The sequence below is a fragment of the Geotrypetes seraphini genome, chromosome 15, assembly GCF_902459505.1.
Source record: "Geotrypetes seraphini chromosome 15, aGeoSer1.1, whole genome shotgun sequence".
Taxonomy (NCBI): Eukaryota; Metazoa; Chordata; class Amphibia; order Gymnophiona; family Dermophiidae; genus Geotrypetes; species Geotrypetes seraphini.
Window position 1 is genome coordinate 8,928,026 of NC_047098.1, and position 18,894 is coordinate 8,946,919.

The 18,894-nt window shown below is 46.0% G+C and overlaps 2 protein-coding genes across 2 annotated transcripts in view; one reads left to right on the forward strand and one right to left on the reverse strand.

Moving 5' to 3' along the window:
* Window positions 1-18,894, reverse strand: part of PDPN (podoplanin) — a 92,100-nt gene that overhangs the window by 24,349 nt on the left and 48,857 nt on the right. The window lies entirely within an intron of this gene.
* Window positions 1,028-15,991, forward strand: LRRC38 (leucine rich repeat containing 38). Its single transcript, XM_033922801.1, has 2 exons — window positions 1,028-1,657; window positions 15,747-15,991. The coding sequence occupies exons 1-2, from the start codon at window positions 1,045-1,047 to the stop codon at window positions 15,989-15,991; spliced, it is 858 nt and encodes a 285-aa protein (XP_033778692.1). The 5' UTR covers window positions 1,028-1,044.

Consider the following 18,894-nt stretch of genomic DNA (forward strand, 5'->3'; position numbering starts at 1 on the left):
TAGCATGTTATTGACTCTGTAATGTACGCATCTCTGTATGTATTCTTGTAACCCGTTCTGGGCTCCTGGGGAGGACAGGCTATAAAAAAATATGAATGAATAAATAAATAAATAATTCCAGTTAGTTCTAGAAATACTCATTTTTCAAAAAACATTCGCCATTCAGTATATTACCAAAAATTGGAAAAACTACTCTAATCTTAATTATACATTTTGGTGGAACTCATTATGCCATATTTATAAGATGGAAAGAACTATTGCTACGCAGAAAGGGACATAATAATTTTATAAAGATCTGGGGGCCAATAGAAAGATATTGTAATGAGTAGACATCACTTTTTATGGGAGATTATATTTACACATTGGGGTGTGGGGGGTGGTACACTTTCTGTTGAGATTTTGTTTTAATTACTATATGAGGGGTGGGAGGGAGGGGATTTAGATTTTTCTTCCAGATGAACTGGTAAAGATTTTCAAGTGTTGTATTGAAATTATAATTGATGTATTTCTGTACACTTGTTGTATATTTATATAATAAATATTCAATTTTAAATTATTTTAAGAAGGGTGGGAGGGAGGGGATATATATTTTTGTTCTAGATGACATGATAACGATTTTCGTGTTATGTTGAAATTATAATGGATGAATTTCTGTATACTTGTATGATTTAAAATGAATAAAGAAATTAAAAAAACAAACAAACAAACCATGGCTAAATTGTACTTTTTTTTTTTTTTTAATCTACCATCCCCCCAATTGTACTGATTTAATAAAGACTCTCTAAAAACAGCTATCCTAATCCCATATCACCCCCCCCCCCCCCCCACGGCTGCAAACTGTTTAAAAATAGCAAAAATGCAAGGGTTTAATCTACAAATCAGCTGTTTAGTCTGCTGTCCTGCTGGCACAATCCCCTCTCCGCGCTCTCTGCCATCTGATCTCTGCTGATATGTGAGCTGCAGCCTCCAGCCACACCGCAAGCCCAGGAGCCGGGCTTAGCACCATGTCTCTCTCCTAGCCCGGCGCTCGGCTCGTCCTTGACCATGCTCGCATGCCTCCCTTCCTACTGCTTGTGCTGCCTGCTCCTCCTGCCCCGGGGGCAACTCTGCCCCCCCGCCTGCACCTGCATCGACTACCACACCGTCGACTGCATGGATCGGGGGCTCGGGAGCCTGCCCGGCGCCTTCCCCTTCGACGTGCGGAAGCTCCTGGCGGCCCACAACCACATCGGCGCCCTCCCGGCCGATTTCTTCGTCTACTACGGCGACCTGGTGTACCTGGACCTGCGGAACAACTGCTTGGCCGCGCTGGAGGCGGGGACCTTCGCCAGCTCCGCCAGGCTGGTCTTCCTAGACCTGAGCTACAACGCGTTAACGCAGCTGGGCGTTGGAACGTTCGGCTCGGCGCAGAAGCTGCTTAAGCTGAGCCTAAGCCACAATAACCTGTCCGAGGTGGACGAGGCGGCGTTCGAGGGGCTGGAGTCGCTGCAGGTGCTGGAGCTGCAGCAGAACCGCCTGCGGAGCCTCGCGGTGGGCGCCCTGGACGCTCTGCCCGCGCTGCGGACCCTGCGCCTGGATGGCAACCCCTGGCTCTGCGACTGCGACTTTGCTAAGCTCTTCTTTTGGATGGAGGAGAACGCCGGCAAACTTCAACAAGGTGAGCGCAGCCCAGGGCTTTTAGGCTCTCCCTTTCAGGCACTGTTAAGACCAGCTTCTTCTCAATTGAAAATCGCACTGAACGCCTACTGGGGTCCATTAGTGATGCATAAATATTCATGTCCTGGAATCGATCTCTCTGTATAAAATCGGATGGATCTGTGTATGTTCCAGCATGGACAGATTTCAACCAAACTTGGTATACATATCACTTACTATCTTGGGGGGGAAAGGGGTAAAACGCGGACCTGACGGACCTCGCGGATCTAAACCCGCACGTCCTTAAAACTCTGAGGTCCATGCCACTTGTAGTTAGTCTCTGGCTCTGACAGACCTCGGTGACAATTTAGCGCTGACGGATCCATCTCAGCATAGGGAGGGAAAAGTATTAGGATCCGTCAGAGCTACAATGTCACCGAGGTCTGTCAGAGCCAGAGACTAGTGCTGGAGCAGCTCTAAAACGAATCCTTTAAACTGGTTTCATGCAGCCCCAGTAAATTAAAAAATCTGAGGGCCGCGGTTCTGACAGACCTCGATGACATTGTAGCGCTGACGGATCAGGGCTAAATTGTCACCAAGGTCTGTCAGAGCCAGAAACTAACTACAGGTGGCACGGACCTCTGATTTTTAAGGACGTGCGGGTTTAGATCCGCGAGGTCCGTCAGGTCCGCGTTTTACCCCTTCCCCTATCTGGGGAACAATATTGTGGGGGTGGCATGTAAAAATACTGTAATCCGTAGTTTTCGGGGTCGCTGTGATGAATAGTGACATTTATTTTCCAGTCTAATAGAGGATTGGGATAAATAAATACCCGGGCAACGCCGGGTGATCAGCTGGTGTACTTGAGCAGTTGCACAGTAAGGGGGAAGGCGGGGGGAAGGTGGTCTGCCCCAGGCGCCATCTTGGTGGGGGAGCTGACACCCATCCTCTCCGCTGCTCCTTCCCACTCCTCCTCCCACCGCACATGACCCTTCACTCCCCTCCCCCCCCCCCCCCCCGGACCTTTAGCTCTTAGCCGGCGCGAGCGGCAGCTCCAACCCGTTGCTCGCGCCAGCATCGGCTCTGTCGTTTCCGGATCCCGCGCCTAGAAAGTGACAAAGGGAGAGCCGGCACCAACACGGCCAGCAAGTTGATGATGCTGCTTGCACCAGGACACTTAAAAGAGGTAGAGGGGAAGGGGCGCATGTGCGGCAGAGGTGGGCAGGAAAGGGGCGCCTTGCTCTTTCGCTATGCCTCTGTTGCTCTTTCGCTATGCCTCTGTTGGCGAGGACTGTAGACACCTGAACACAATAAGCACACACCTTGTATCCTTCAACAGTGGTATTTCAAATTCATATTCCCCGATGTGTGGGTTCCTTGGGGGGGGGGGTGGAGGGAGCAATTTTCAAATGAGAAAAGAATGGCCTACAATTGCTTAAAGTTCTTTGCCTACTAAGACCCACTAGTGTAGAAACTAAGAATGGATGACCCCTCCCCCCCCAAAAAAATTCAGATTCTTCTATGATTATAAACAAGCATAATACGAAGAGGAAACATAAGAGGCAATGATTATATCACCAGGTGAAAATTCAGCCCCTAGCGTTGTTTGCACCACTAGAAGCGCTCTTTTGCCTTCTGTATGCCAGGTCCACGGATTAGTGCTGCCCCATTCACTGATTCACTTTGGTGAATCGATTCAAACCGATTCATTTCCTTAAAAAAAAAAAAAAAAATCTCAGTCTCACCAATTCAGCGAGTCCTGAGTCTCCTCCGGGTCTATTAAAGCAGCAGCAGTGGTGAACAGGGTGCTCCTGGCCTGCCCACTGGGGCCTTCCCTCTGTCATGTCACTGATAACATCACTGATGATGCAGCAGAGGGAAGCCCTGGTGGGCAAGCAATGAGCAGCCTGTTCACTGCTGCTGCTGCTGCTTTAGAAAGCCCAAAGGTGAAGTCTCAGCAGGGGAGGGGGATGGGGGTTGTGTAGATCAGGAAATGCTGCACAGGGGGATGGAAGGGAGGAATGGAATTCCCTTTTCCCGCGCAGAATCTCGCCGCACCGGCCATGTCGGCATCAAATCTCACTGTGTTATGATATAAGCAGCAATTCTCACACATTGCCCGTGATTGACCTGTGCATAGGAAGTGATGTCGGGGGAAGAACCGCCAGTGTCGCAAGGAACACGTTGAAGTTGTTACTTGCAGCAGTGAACAACTAGAAATACAGGGGAAGAGGGGGGCGCATGTGGCAGAGACAAGGGCGGGGCACCTTTCGTCCTCACTACGCCACAGCATCCAAAGCAGTTTACTGCAGGTTCACTTTAACATAAAACTTACAATTTTGTTAACAGCATAACAATAGTAAAAATGACAAATATAATCAGAGGTAAATTTGGAAAAAGCAAATGGAAACTGGGGAGCGTATGGCACGGTGGTTAGAGCTACAGCCTCAGCACCCTGAGGTTGTGGGTTCAAACCCAAGCTGCTCCTTGTGACCCTGGGCAAGTCACTTAATCCCCCCATTGACCCAGGTACATTAGGTAGATTGTGAGCCCGCTGAGACAGAGAGTGAAAAATGCTTGAGTACCTGAGCTCTCCTGGGAGAACGGTATAGAAAATTGAATAAAAAGATAGTGTTAAAAGTTTCAGCCTCTGATAACCAGAGCTGCTATTGTGACATCATAATGCCTCATCAGTGATGTCACAATGGCTGGATTGTCCTATACTTGCCTCACTTTTACTACATTTTGATTTCTAGAGTGGTGCATTGGTTAAAGCTACAGCCTCAGCACCCTGAGGTTGTGGGTTCAAACCCCTGCTGCTCCTTGTGACCCTGGGCAAGTCACTTAATCCCCCCATTGCCCCAGGTACATTAGATAAATTGTGAGCCTGCCAGGAAAGATAGGGAAAAATGCTTGAGTACCTGAATAAATTCATGTAAACCGTTTTGAGCTCCCCTGGGAGCAGTGGTATAGTGAGGTTGAGAGATGCTCCTTCCCCGATCACACCTGCTGCACGCACCCCACCCCCTTACCTCTAGTCCAGGGGTGTTAAAGTCCCTCCTGGAGGGCCGTAATCCAGTCGGGTTTTCAGGATTTCCCCAATGAATATGCACGAGATCTGTTAGCATACAATGAAAGCAGTGCATGCAAATAGAGCTCATGCATATTCATTGGGGAAATCCTGAGAACCCGACTGGATTGGGGCCCTCCAGGAGGGACTTTGACACCCCTACTCTAGTCAAAGTTGTTGCTAGCGGCTGTCAACCATATGCTCCCTTCAGCCCGCCCTCTGATGTCACTTCCTGTGTGTGGCACTCAGAAGGAACATTGACGGGGTCACGAAGAGCATGCTGTTGACAGCTGCGAAGTACAAGTTCAACCAGAGGTACGGGGAAGGGGAAAGGAGGTGCGCGAGGGGGAAATGGAAGAGGCAGTGGGGGCAGAGAGGAGGGGTGCCGGCGCCCCCAACAGGGCACCTATGGTGGACCGCCCCCCCCTCCCCCCTTAACTACGCCACTGCTTGGAAGAATATAGAAAATGGAATAAATAAATATTTCAAGTCTCGCTTACTAATAGAGACTTTTTCTAAATTTTAATCAAAACTGGAAAGCCATTTATTTTCTTTGACCTTTAACCCTTTCAGGACCAAGGGACATATTTGTCCCATAACTTTAAAATCCTATAAATTTTGATTGGGATAGTCTACAGTTCTAAATTTGATATGTACGGATTCCATATGATACTGCCTTTATGTAAACAAACTGGTTCCGACATTCATTCATTAGCGTCGTTGCCAGATTGACGAGAAGATTCACTTGCCACACTGTCCATAAGCCAGAAGTGTGATTTTTTAAATAAAAATAATGATATTTCACAAAAAAAAATCAATTTTTTTGGCATCTTCAAGCCCTTTTTACCATAAAAATGTCGTCAAAACCACAAAAATTGGCCTACGATCCTTATGGTCCTGAAAGGGTTAATACTGCCTAGTGTTGGCAGATGAATGACGGTGATAGATAGGCGATTCACTAAGGGCACGGATTGGATCCGTGTCCGGGGGGGCTGATTCACCCATCGCCCTCATGCAAATGAGGGCGATCGGAATCACGCCCCCAAACGACTGCAGGGATTGTTGAATGGCGATCCCAACGCATGCGCAGACCATCTGTAGATCTGGCCCTCTGTGCCCGGCGAAGCTTTTTACTTTTTTTCCCCCGCGAGCCTGTGGTTTTAACCCGCTTTAAACCCACAGGTTAAAACCACGGACTTGCACTGCAAAGAAGGGCAGGAGAGTCGGGGCAGAGAGCAGAGAAGCAGGGCTGAGAGCAGGGTGGCAGGGCAGTCGGAAAGGACCTGGGCGACTGGTCCTCAGCAGTCGCTTATTTTTGGATCAGTCAGCTCAGTCGGTGTCCCTCTTTTTTTAGTGACTCGCTTGCTGCCTACATTTGAATGCCGTTTCCCCTCATTTGCATGCACGGATCGGAGGATGATCAGGACAGAGGCTAGTGAATCGGGTCGGAGGGAAATCGGGTCGTAAAGGGATTGCCAAGTGGTCGGAACTTGATCAGTGGGCTTAGTGAATCTAGCCATTAGTTTGTTTTGGATTTTTTTTTTTTTCTTCTGTCATAGCAAAGGCCTTTGGGATGCACGGGGTCACTCTGTCAGTGACGTCCACTCCAAATGCTTCAAATCATTGCCTCGCTTTTGCCTTTTAATGATAGATTTCACACCTACAACAATGTGATGTGAAGAAGGTAGAGAATAACACGGGGGAAAAAAGTTCATCCCCGTCTCTGCAAATTTGGTCCCTGCCCCCGCCCCATCCCCACGAGCTCGGTCCCCATCCCCATCCCTGCAAACCATCTGATCCCATCCACACAAGCCTCAAATAGTTTTATACTAAACTTATTTTATTAAAGCATAAAAAGAAACAATATTCTGTACAATTGTCATTTTATAAATCAGAGCTCTGGCTGCCAAACTAGGAGGAAGATATCTTCAGCTAACAGGGCTTTGATTATAAATGTTTATCAAGACAGCTACAACACTACTTTATCCTAAAGCAAAAAAAAGAAAAGAAATCTTTGTTGTCTGGTTTCTGCTTTCCTCATCTTCTCGTCATTCTCTTCTTTCCATCCACTTTCTGCCTTCTCTGTGCCTCTTCCATATGGCATCTGCTCTATGTTTATACCGCTACCAGAAACTGTCTGCCTCTCCCTTCCATCTCTCCCTCTCCCCCAATTAGTCTGGCACTCATATTCTTCCCTCCACCCCTCCCCCCCCCATAGTCTGGCATCTCTATCTTCTTCCCTTCCATCTCTCACTCCCTCCCCAGTTAGCATCTCGCTCTTCCTTTTCTCCCTTCAGATCTGGTATCCATCTCCTCCCCTAATGCTCTGATATCTCTCTCCCCTCTCCCTTTCTTTTCTTTTCTGCTCTTCCTTCTCAATTTGTTTTCTACCTCTTGTCTACTTTCATACTTTCCAGTCCTCAATTCCCCTTTCAATGCATCTACCTATAGTTTGCCACCTCTTTCCCTCATCCCTTCTATTATCTCACTAACTCTATCCTCTTCCCCCAATTCAGCACGTGCCCTTTTTGCTTTATTCCCTCCTTCCATTCAGTATGTGCTCCCCTTTCTCTCTATCCTCCCCACTTCCTTTCAGCGTTTGTTCCCCTCTCCCTCACTCTCTACTTCCCTCCAGCATCTGCTCCTTCCTCTCTCTCTCTCCCCCCCCCCCTTTGGTATCTTCTCCCCCCTCTCTCTCTCTCTCTCTCTCTCCTTTCTTCTCCACTTCCTTCCAGTGTCTATTCCTCTCTCTCTCTCATCCCCACTTCCATGCGGCATCTGCTCCTGTCTCTCTCTTCCCCATTTCCCTTTGGCGTCTGTTTCTCTCTGCCCTTCGGCACCACTTGGCCTCTTCCCTTCGTTGGGCCATCTCCCTCCCTTCCCGTCACCTTCACGGGCAGTTTTCAGAATTGAGGTTTTCTCTCTTCGAGTGGCCCGAATGCCATAGCCTTCTCACAAGTTGCGTGAGACTGTCCTGAAATTTCTCCTCTGATGCAACTTCCTGTTTCTGCCTGGGCAGCTTGTGTTAGAGGAGACATTTTGGGGCAGTTGCGCACGACCTGTGAGAAGACTATGATGTCCAGGCCCCTTGGAGAGAGAAAACTCTGAAAAGCGAAGGTGAGGGGAAGGGAGGGAGATGGCCCGACAAGGGGAAGAGATGTCCAGGAGAAGAGATGTACAGGGGAAGAGATGATCAGGAGGAAGGGGGCTGCTGGACCGCACGATTGCAAGGAAGGCTGCTGACCGGGAGGGCTGGGAAGGGAGGCAATGTGTGGTACATACTTTACTGTGGGGACAAAGCCATTCACCGCTCCACAAGGCGGTGTATGGCCTTGTCCCTGTACCCACAGCTACCAATCTTTTTTTTGCCCTGTACCTGTGGGTTACCCACAGCTACCCACAAGTAATAGTCACTGTGTCATTCTCCAGAAAAAGGAGCTGGAGAACAGGTGGATTATCTGTTTTGGTGATTCTGGTGTTAAGTACATGGTGCACACAATGCAGGAGGAAAGTTTAAATAAAGTTTGACCATTTAAGGACAGCCAGTGAAGCATGCAATACTACTAATTATTTCTACAGCGCTACCAGACGGACGCAGCGCTGTCCAGAATCACGAAGAAGAAAACAGTTTCTGCTTGAAAGAGCTTACCATCCAAACAGCTATTGGAGCTCATGGAAAAGTTCCTGTATTCATACAGTCACAGGATGTGCAAAACTCATTGGGAGAAACTGTCCCCAGGTCCAGACAGGGGCAGCCCTCGGGGCTGCTGCAAAGTCAGAGAAAGGACTGACACAGGAATGATTGAACACTGCAGCAGTCCAGAAACAGGAAGCCAGGTAGAGCAGGAGCCCACACAAGAAATGAAATCAGGCAGCAGGAGGCGACACAGAGCACAAAGATACACAGACTGTAGAAGTCAGGTGAGTTAAGTGCAATTCATCTAGCCCTAGCCAGCAGAGAGCTCGTACAGGAAACAGCCCAGGGTACTAGGGTGAGCCCCTTCCCCACCTGATATCCCTGTACATACACTATCTCCTCCCTTGAGATGTAATCTGCTGCAAAATAACGTAACATTTAATTTTTAGACCGCAAAACCTTTCAGATCGATGCGGTTTACAAAGTTAAGAGACTGTACAACAGTGACCTACAGAACATCCATTAGTTTCCTGAAAAATCTAACAAGGTTGATTTTAGTCGTTTTCTAAAGTGCAGATATGACAATGAAAACAAATGACGAAGCTCAGTATCCCAGCTGGCTGCCTGGTAGGCGAAAAGTCGTTGTAAAAGCTTCTTATAAGCACAGCCTCGTACAGAAGGAAACGCACGTAATGGTGTTACCGGTAGTGGGCGATCTGTGTTGAAAAAAAAAAAAAAAAAGAGTACATTGATCAACTAGATACCGTAGCATGGTGCCTGACCGTGGAGAGCTTTATAACAGGAGGGGGCCAAATTTAGACAATGCTCTGGCCTCAAATGGGAGCCAATGAAGCTCTCTAATACGGAGTAACGTGATCTGACTTTAGATTGAAAGCCAAACGAACTGCCACATTCTGAATAACACTTAGGTTTCAAGTTTATTATAAGAACATAAGAATTGCCGTTGCTGGGCCAAACCAGTGGTCCATCCTGCCCAGAAGTCCGCTCACACAGCGGCCCCCAGGTCAAAGACCAATGCTCTAAATTAGTCCAGTCTTACCAGTTTAGCATGAAGTTGTCCAACTTTGTCTTGAAACCCTGGAGGGTGTTTTCCCCTGTAACAGGCTCCGGAAGAGCGTTCCAGTTTTCTACCACTCTGGGTGAAGAAGAACTTTCTTACATTCGTACAGAATCTATCCCCTTTTAACTTCAGAGAGTGCCCTCTCGTTCTCCCCACCCTGGAGAGAGTGAACAGTCTGTCTTTATCTACTAAGTCTATTCCCTTCAGTATTTTGAACGTTTCGATCAAGTCCCCTCTCAGTCTCCTCTTTTCAAGCGAGAAGAGGCCCACCTATTCTAAGCGGTTTACATAAACATTTTGCAAAAATATAAAATTAGGGGAGGCTTACAGGGATTATTAAAACCATTAACAGACACCACTGGGCCCAAAAGAGAAAACGGTGAAAGGATACATCATATTAAAATTAAAAAGGACGCAGGAAAGGAACAAACTAGGAGAGTGGGAAAGAGAAGAGGAAGAAAAGAGAGAAAGAAGCCTCAAGAAATTAATTCTAGGGGTGATGTCGTGATTAGGTTTCAAAAGGAAACAGGAAGGTTTTAAGACCCGATTTAAACTTTGAGACACAATGGCCTAGATTCACTAAAGTCACAGATCTGGGCGATCCGTGGCCGAGTCTTGACGGGCAACTGATTCACTACCGAGTCCTCGTGCAAATTATCTGATCGGATGCACGCCCCAGGGATCGCTGCAGAGCCATCGCAGCCCATTCTGGTTGGCTCTAGATGCGATCTGTACATGCGCTTGGTCTTCGAGGTCAAAACAAAGGGGGAGGGGTGGCTGCAGTACTCGCTGTTAGAGAATGACACAGTGATAAAATTCATCAACGTTCCCATCCCCGCGGATAACCGCGGGAAATAATCACATTTCATTTTTTAGTGTCTATTTCAACCTCGGTCCTTCTACACCAGCATTCTTCAAAGCAAAGCTTGCGGGTCAGTGGTTGTTGCCATTCATACTCTGATTCTTATGTGAGCCAAGGATAATGAAGCCATTGTGACATCACTGATGAGGTTGGCTCTTAGGCATTGGTGGAATGAGGCATTATGACATCACAATCTCAGCTCTGGAATGTTGCTACTCAACCTCGGTCCTTCTACACCAGCATTCTTCAAAGCAAAGCTTGCGGGTCAGTGGTTGTGGCCATTCATACTCTGATTCTTATGTGAGCCAAGGATAATGAAGCCATTGTGACATCACTGATGAGGTTGGCTCTTAGGCATTGGTGGAATGAGGCATTATGACATCACAATCTCAGCTCTGGAATGTTGCTACTCAACCTCGGTCCTTCTACACCAGCATTCTTCAGAGCAAAGCTTGTGGGTCAGTGGTTGTGGCCATTCATACTCGGATTCTTCCCTCTCTCCTTAAAGAATGACATGAAGATGGTTTTCCGCGGTTATCGCGGGGATGGGAACAGTGATGAATTTTGTCACCGTGTCATTCTCTACTCGCTGTCTCAAAGGAATCAAGAAGGTGTACATATTTTAGAAATATTCTCAAGTTCTTCAGACAGAACACGCCTTATGCAGCCAGATTATTTGTGGAACAGAACACGCTTTTAACCCGCGGGTTAAAACCACGGGCTCGCACTGCACTGCGCTTTTTGCAGAAATATGGGGAGTAATTCGGCGGCAGAGAGCAGGACAGTTGCGACTGGTCCTCAGCAGTCGCTTCATTTTTAATCGGCCAGCCCAATTGGTGTTCCTTCTTCTGTTTAGGAAATCGCTGCCTTCCTACTTATGCGTGCCGCGTTTCCTCTCATTTGTATGGGCGGATCGGGTGGGAGATGGATCGGCCACAAGGTTAGTGAATCAGGTCGGGGAAAAATTGGTTCGGGGAACGATCGCAAAGTGGTCGGGACACGATGGGGAGGGAATTCCACAATGTAGGTGCTGCAACTGAAGAGAGAGTTTTTCGGGTGCTATCGTATACTATTTGGCACATCAAGTTTCAAGTTTATTAGGATTTTATATACCGCCTATCAAGGTTATCCAAGCGGTTTTTACAATCAGGTACTCAAGCATTTTCCCTCTCTGTCCCGGTGGGCTCACAATCTATCTAACGTACCTGGGGCTGTGGGGGATTAAGTGACTTGCCCAGGGTCACAGATCAACATTTATTATCTATTCTGTCTTTAAAAATTATAAATACGCGCCGTCAGTTTATGTTCTGTCATTGCTCCCCAAACCTGGAATTCTTTCCCCAGCCATCTAAGGAAGAAGCTAACGTCGATAAATTTAAAAGTAAATTGAAAACTTTTCTCTTCAATGATGCATTCTTAAATTAATCACAACACAACCTTCAAAAAAAAGGAAAGAAAGGAAAAAGAAAAAAAATATATATATATATAAAGATTTTAGAAATTTTTTTTTTCTTTTTTCTTTTATCCATCACCCTACCCTCCCTTATGTACTCTCCCTTCATGTCTTTCTATACTTTTATTATAATGTAAACTCTCCCCTCGAATTCCTTATGTTTCCAGTATTGTTGCATTTGTCTTAAGTCAAGATTGTTTTATTTATTGTAGTAATATTTTTAACAATTTAATTTTATTAATATGTACATCGCTTTGAATTCAGATAAAGCGATTAATCAAATTTTGTATTAAACTTGAAACTTGACCATCACAGCAGAGGCTATCATATTTCTTTATCTTATTAAAAACTTTATGATTACGTTACAAGCAAAAGCACACATCATTATGTAACAAAAAAGTATTGAGTATTGATCACCCACATCTCGGAGAGCTTGAGAGGTTCTCATCAAATTTACAAATGCAACAAAATCCTATCTTAGGTACAGAGCAGACGGAGGTATAATACAACATACCCAATTCAGGCCCCTGTTTTCAAAGACACGTTAGGCTTTTTTTTTTTTTTTTTTTTAAATCGCCAGCCACGGCAGTATTCGCTCCAATGCTCACAGGACTTCTATGAGCGTCTGAGCTAATACTGCTGCAACCAGCGATATACAAGCCTAGTGCATCTTCGTAAAAGGGAGAAGGGGTGTTAACCTGTAAAAGTTATCAGTTTGAGGAAATGTATCTAAAAGAGAGGTTTGCAAATGAGACAGATCCAAAAAGACATGTGAATACTGGAACTTTTCTAGAGCTCCAATAGGTTGATGTCACTGAGAAAGATCAGTTCCTCTAGCTCCCTCTGCTGGCAAGAAGAAATAACACCCATCAGTCAGGATGACACAGCCAGGACAATTTTTTATTTTTTATTTAATTTTCTATACCGTTCTCCCAGGAGAGCTCAGAACGGTTTACATGAATTTATTCAGGTACTCAAGAATTTTTTCCTCTCTGTCCCAGCAGGCTCACAATCCATCTAATGTACCTGGGAAAATGGGGGGATTAAGTGACTTGCCCAGGGTCACAAGGAGCAGCGTGGGTTGGAACCCATAACCCCAGTGTGCTGAGGCTGTAGCTTTAACCACTGAGCCACACTATAAGGATGTGGTAGAGTTACTTACACCCCAGGTCTAGTCTGTTTTCACAACAACGGGCCTTTGATGACACTTTCACACACAGGTTTTCACTCATGAATTTAGAACTTGAATGAAATTTCTTGTGGAGAGAATTACATTTGCTTTTTGCAAAACTAAGATTTTTTTTTTTTAAGTACCATTAGTGAATGATTTTGTTAAGTTAATCGGCTTCTTTGTGTCTTATTTCACTGCCCTACCTACGGGCAGAGTTTAAGGCAGACACGCTCTCCTCTAGTCCTTGGGCAATCTGCAATGAATATTTATTTAGCACGTTTGTAAACGTTTGGTCCTAGAACCAGGCTCATTTACACAAGTCAATTACCTGGAAAGCCGGAACTACAGGCCCAGGGTCAACAACCTTAGCCATCGGCCTCTCCTGGTGAACAGAGACAAGTATCAGTGTTCAATGTACAGGAGCAGCTTCAGGTCAGGAGAAATTCACATTGCTCATATTTCCCCCATTCCACGTGGTACAGCTGTGTTGCGCGTCTCATTCATGTTCTCAGTAGCCAGCTGCAGCCCTGATAACAGCATTATATATCAAAATAACGTGTTCAGGGTCGTTCATCTCATAAGTCCCTCCCCCCCAGTCGCTATTGTTTAGGTCTGTATGAGACAACGAATGTTATTTTTTTCTGGGGCTTAAATATTTTGCATGAAGGGTAGACACCCTTTGGATTTCCTCCTATCAGGAGGAATCATAGCTTTATCACCGACCTCTGCCTTTCGTCAATAATTTGTGACGAAATAATATATAGTGGTTTGCATATTTTATAACCAGGTGAGAAAGTGAAAGCAGAGTACGCAGGATGGACTCGTCTGTCAATGATGCACCACTCCGATGATGAGAAATTTTGCTAACGAGTCTAGTCCATAAAAGAATTATCTCGTACTAGGGCTGGAATATATAGTGTGGCATTTAAAAAAAACAACAACAAAAAAACAAACCCTCAGGGGCTTGTTTCTGACAATGAAAAAAACAACATAAGATGTGCAACGTGACCAGTCAATATTCTAACTTGCATTCGTTGTTACTAAAATGTTTGCTTAATTTGTATTGTTTTCATGGATATTTTCTATATTTTGGGGTGTTTTTTTAGTTAGTTTATTTATTTGTTCAATATTCTCTTCACAGAATGGTAGGCCTTCCTCTTTCCAGTGCATCATGGGAAATTTCCTTACACTGAACAGATCTACAACAAGAATATTATGGTTTGGAGACTACAACTCGTTTCTGAGCTAGAACTGTCCACAGCTGAGAGTCTAAAGATAGAGAATACCTCCAAAGTCCTAGGAGTCATGCTAGACTCGAACCTAATATTCAATAGACACATTAACACTCTAGTGAAAAAAATTCTTTAAGATGAGACAACTGAGGATGATAAGACCAGTCCTGATTGAGACCAATCAGTCCTAATACCATCTCTAGACCAGTGGTTCCCAACCCTGTCCTGGAGGAACACCAGGCCAATTGGGTTTTCAGGCTAGCCCTAATGAATATGCATGAAGCAAATTTGCATGCCTATCACTTCCATCATATGCAAATCTCTCTCATGCATATTCATTAGGGCTAGCCTGAAAACCCGATTGGCCTGGTGTTCCTCCAGGACAGGGTTGGGAATCACTGCTCTAGACTACTGTAACTCACTATATTGCAGCATCACAGAAAAGGAATGCAAGAGACTTCAACTACTACAAAACACAGCAGCAAGACTAGTTCTCAATAAAAGACGATACGAGAGGGCGAGTCTATTATTAGAGCAACTAACGGTCTTCCGGAGGCTGTTATAGGGGAAAACACCCTCCAGGGATTCAAGACAAAGTTAAACAAGTTCCTGCTGAACAAGAACGGGCGCTGGTAGGGCTAGTCTCGGTTAGGGTGCTGGTCTTTGACCAGAGGGCCGCCGCGTGAGCGGACTGCTGGGCATGATGGACCACTGGTCTGACCCAGCAGCGGCAATTATGTTCTTATGTACACTGGCTGCCGAGGAAAAGAAAAATCCAGTTCGTTTATAGTTTAACACTTAGCACACCAGTGTGCCTCCTGAGATTTCGGATGTGCCGCGACACGCTGGCGAGGAGGAGAGTCGTCCACGCCGTCTGACTGCCTACAGCAGTGGTTCTCAACCCTGTCCTGGAGGACCACCAGGCCAATCGGGTTTTCAGGATAGCCCTAATGAATATGCATGGAGCACATTTGCATGCCTGTCACTTCCACTATATGCAAATTTTTCTCATGCATATTCATTAGGGCTAGCCTGAAAACCCGATTGGCCTGGTGGTCCTCCAGGACAGGGTTGAGAACCACTGCTGTAGGCAGTCAGACGGCGTGGACGACTCTCCTCCTCGCCAGCGTGTCGCGGCACACCCGAAATCTCAGGAGGCACACTGGTGTGCTAAGTGTTAAACTATAAACATGCAAATCTTGTAGCGTGCAACTCGAAAGGGGTGTGGCTGTGGGAGGGGCATAGGTGGGTCGGGGGTATTCACTAAAGATGCATACAGTATTACTGAATACCATATATCTGCATCTCTCGTATGTGCCGGGATTTACCCCAAATTTCAGTGGGGGGGGGGGGCGATGTTTCTTTAGCACCTATTTACTGGACAGCTTTTCCATTCCCAAAATGTACAAATTGTGCACATTTTTGGTTATAAAAAAAAAATTGGTACGAGTACAGAATGACTTACGCATTTATATCCATTTTGCATGGTATCCGGGGGGGGGGGAATGCAATGATTTTTTTGTGACATTTTGCTCCGTCTTTTCATCTGACCTTTAACAATCAACGAAATTTACATGTTTGCATCCTTGTCTTTACTCTCTTCAGGTATACGAGAAATCCATTGCTCTTTAGAAGACAGAAGAATCTACCTACATGAGCTCTCGGAAATTAGCTTTAGCGAATGCAAGTTTAGCTTGACGGTCCTGGACTTGTTGATTATCTTCTTCTCGGGAGTGGCCGTCTCCATCGCTGCCATCTTCTCGAGCTTTTTCCTGGCATCCACGGTGCACTGCTTCCAGAAATGCGCTCCGAGTAAGGACGATGACGATGAGGACGAAGATGAAGACTGAGCCATTATTTTTGTATGGACAGAGGAAGCCTGAACATTTTTTTTTTTACGAGCTTGCACTTTGACCACCTGGGATAGGCAATGTCCAGGCCCCATGCACTCCCGTCCACTCGGATTCTGAAGCTATACCTCATGAGAAGTCGTATGTAAAGTACTTCAACTGCATGCAGATCTCTCTCATGTATATTCATTAATGATATCCTGAAAACCCATGTAGATGGGTATCCACCAAGATGGAGATTACCGATGCCTACTCATTACCAAGATGAAACCAAGTTAAAAAAAAAAAAAGACTTTGGGGAGCACGGTGTGGAAGTTCATGCAACTGTGTTTAGACCAACCTCCCAAATCTCCATTTGTGATGGAGCAACTGTAAATGCAGCTGGAATACACAGTAGTCGTTGCAGGGCTGCAGCAGCTGGAAAGCCCGAGCTGATATCTGTCCCGTCTGGACTTTTGCCGTTGCGATTATTTAAATGCTGAGGCAACAGAGCTGCTTCAGGAAATTGGACTTCTGCCAGACTTTTTTGATTTTGGTTTTCAATTTTCTCTTCCAGTTTATGAGTTATTTTAAATTTTATTCCATTGTTTTTACCCCTATTCTTTTAATTTTATTAATTGAATTCTATTGTTTAACGGTTCCTCCCTTCTATTCCTTTTTACATATTCCTTTAATTTATTTACATATCATTTACATAGATGGTGCTCCTATCTGTAAAGTTAGGAATTTCTATGAAATATTCTCCATACTTCTCTCCTCTCCACTCCTTCCTGCCCTCCATAGTCCTCCCTTCCCTCTTCTAACCCCTTCCTCTGTAATGTCGCCTAGAGCGACGCACAAATGGAAGAAATAAATAAACAAGACGCAAAAGCAGTGAACAGGCAGAAATAAACAGTCTGAAAGCTGAGCTGCACACTTGCAGAGGAATTGCTAGGAATTGTATCTTGCTGCTACAATATAATTTATTTTTTCTTTTGATGTGGAATTTAAAGAGGAAGTTTACTCATGGAACAGAAATTAACTGCAGCCATTCTGCTATTTCTCTTCATTTGAACAGAAATAACATGGGTCCCAGGGCCAGACTGTGGCAAAAAATTCAGCCAAGGCATGAGAATCTTGTCCCTGGCCCTCCTTCTCCCCCTCACTTTCTCTCTCCTTCCCTCTTCTCACTTAACCTCCCTGATGACGTATCCACTGTGGCAAACTAGAGAAAAAGAGATGTTTCCACTGTGATCTTTAATCAAATTGTGAGATAATAGTGGCTGAGTAAAACCCGAACATCTAATGCTATTTGACTCTCAGGAACCAAAATGAATTTGGGCGATTTGAGCCCTTAGGTGAGTTAGAATAAATTGCATTAAAAAAAAAAAAAAATTACAATACAGTGGTACCTTGGATTACGAGCATAATCCGTTCCAGGAGCATGCTCGTAATCCAAAATGCTCGTTTATCAAAGCGAGTTTCCCCATAGGAAATAATGGAAACTCGCTTTGATACGTTCCCCTCCCCCCCAACGAGAACCAGCATTGTTCCCCCGAAGGCCCCCCCCCCTGCGATCCGGCACCCTCCCCCCTGCGATTGGGCACCCCCCTGCCGCTTCTTACCGTCATCTGGGCACAGGCAACGGCATGTCCTGTGCTTGGTGCTGGTGCCTGAAGATCGGCCTCCTCTTCTGCTGGGCCTTGAGCATCTGCGCATGCTCAAGGCCTGCGAGTTCACGTTCAGAACGTGAACTCACAGGCCTTGAGCATGCGCAGATGCTCAAGGCCCAGCAGAAGAGGAGGCCGATCTTCGGGCACCGGCACCAAGCACAGGACATGCTGGTGCCCAGATGACGGTAAGAAGCGGCGGGGGGGGGGTGCCGGATCATGGGGGGGAGGGTGCTGGATCACGGGGGGGGGAGGGGGGCGCTCATAAATCGTGCCACACTCGGTTTCCGAGGCGCCGATTTTGCAAATGTTTTGCTCGTCTTGCAAAACACTCGCAAACCGGTGCACTCGTAAACCAAGGTACCACTGTACTTGCATTTGCTAAACTTTTAAAGCGTGTCCTTATAATGCTGCTGTATTCATTTGCAGGCAGCCTCGCTGGGATGTCATCACATCCCTCATTAATGTATGCAGTGCAGAACACTGTCCTTTATGCCATCACAGCAGAATGAACCAATCAGCTTCATCTTCTGTAATGCATAATGAATCAGGACACTGTCAGAGGAGCCAATCAATCGTCAGGGTTCTTTTATTCTTTTTAAATGTATTTCAAAAGTAAATTGAGAAGGGAGAGTATTATCGAAATCTATACCGTAGCATAGAAGACATCTTTCCTTGCTGCTAAGGATGTATCCCAGCCACTTCGAAGTGTACCATGCCTCATAAAATCCTAAAGAACTGTCACATCTTGAACAAAAGACCCTTTCTGCAGCCTCTTCCTGGTCTTGTAACAAATGCAAACACTATCAATCTCATTCTATTGTAAAGTGAGCAAGTGGGGAGCGGGATAGAATGCGTCAACCTTGAGACAAACAGTCTTTTATTTCTTTAAACTCAAAAGAAAATACAGTGGAATCTTGGTTTATGAGCATAATTTGTTCCAGAAGCATGCTCGTAAACCAAATTACTCGTATATCAAAGCGAGTTTCCCCATAGGAAGTAAGGGAAACTCGCTCCTCTCCCCCCCCCCCCCGTGGTTGCTCCATCCCCATCCCCAAAAGACTCCCCTACCCCCGAGGCCACTGGTGCGCTTCCACATCCCCCCCCCTGCAAACCGGCATCGCCCCCCCTCTTGCGAACGACTGCCTGTCCAAACTGAAGCCTTACCCCCGTCTGGCACCGGCACGCAGCACCAACCCACAGGAGGTGCCGGTGCCCGAAAATTGTGCTGCTTGCTGCACTGGGCCTTGAGCA

What these genes read in the sequence shown, in the direction of transcription:
- LRRC38 (XM_033922801.1), top strand. Translation starts at nt 1,045, where the DNA reads ATGCTCGCATGCCTCCCTTCCTACTGCTTGTGCTGCCTGCTCCTCCTG. An exon ending in CGCCGGCAAACTTCAACAAG is followed by an intron (nt 1,658 to 15,746) that starts GTGAGCGCAGCC and finishes TACTCTCTTCAG; the next exon opens with GTATACGAGAAATCCATTGC.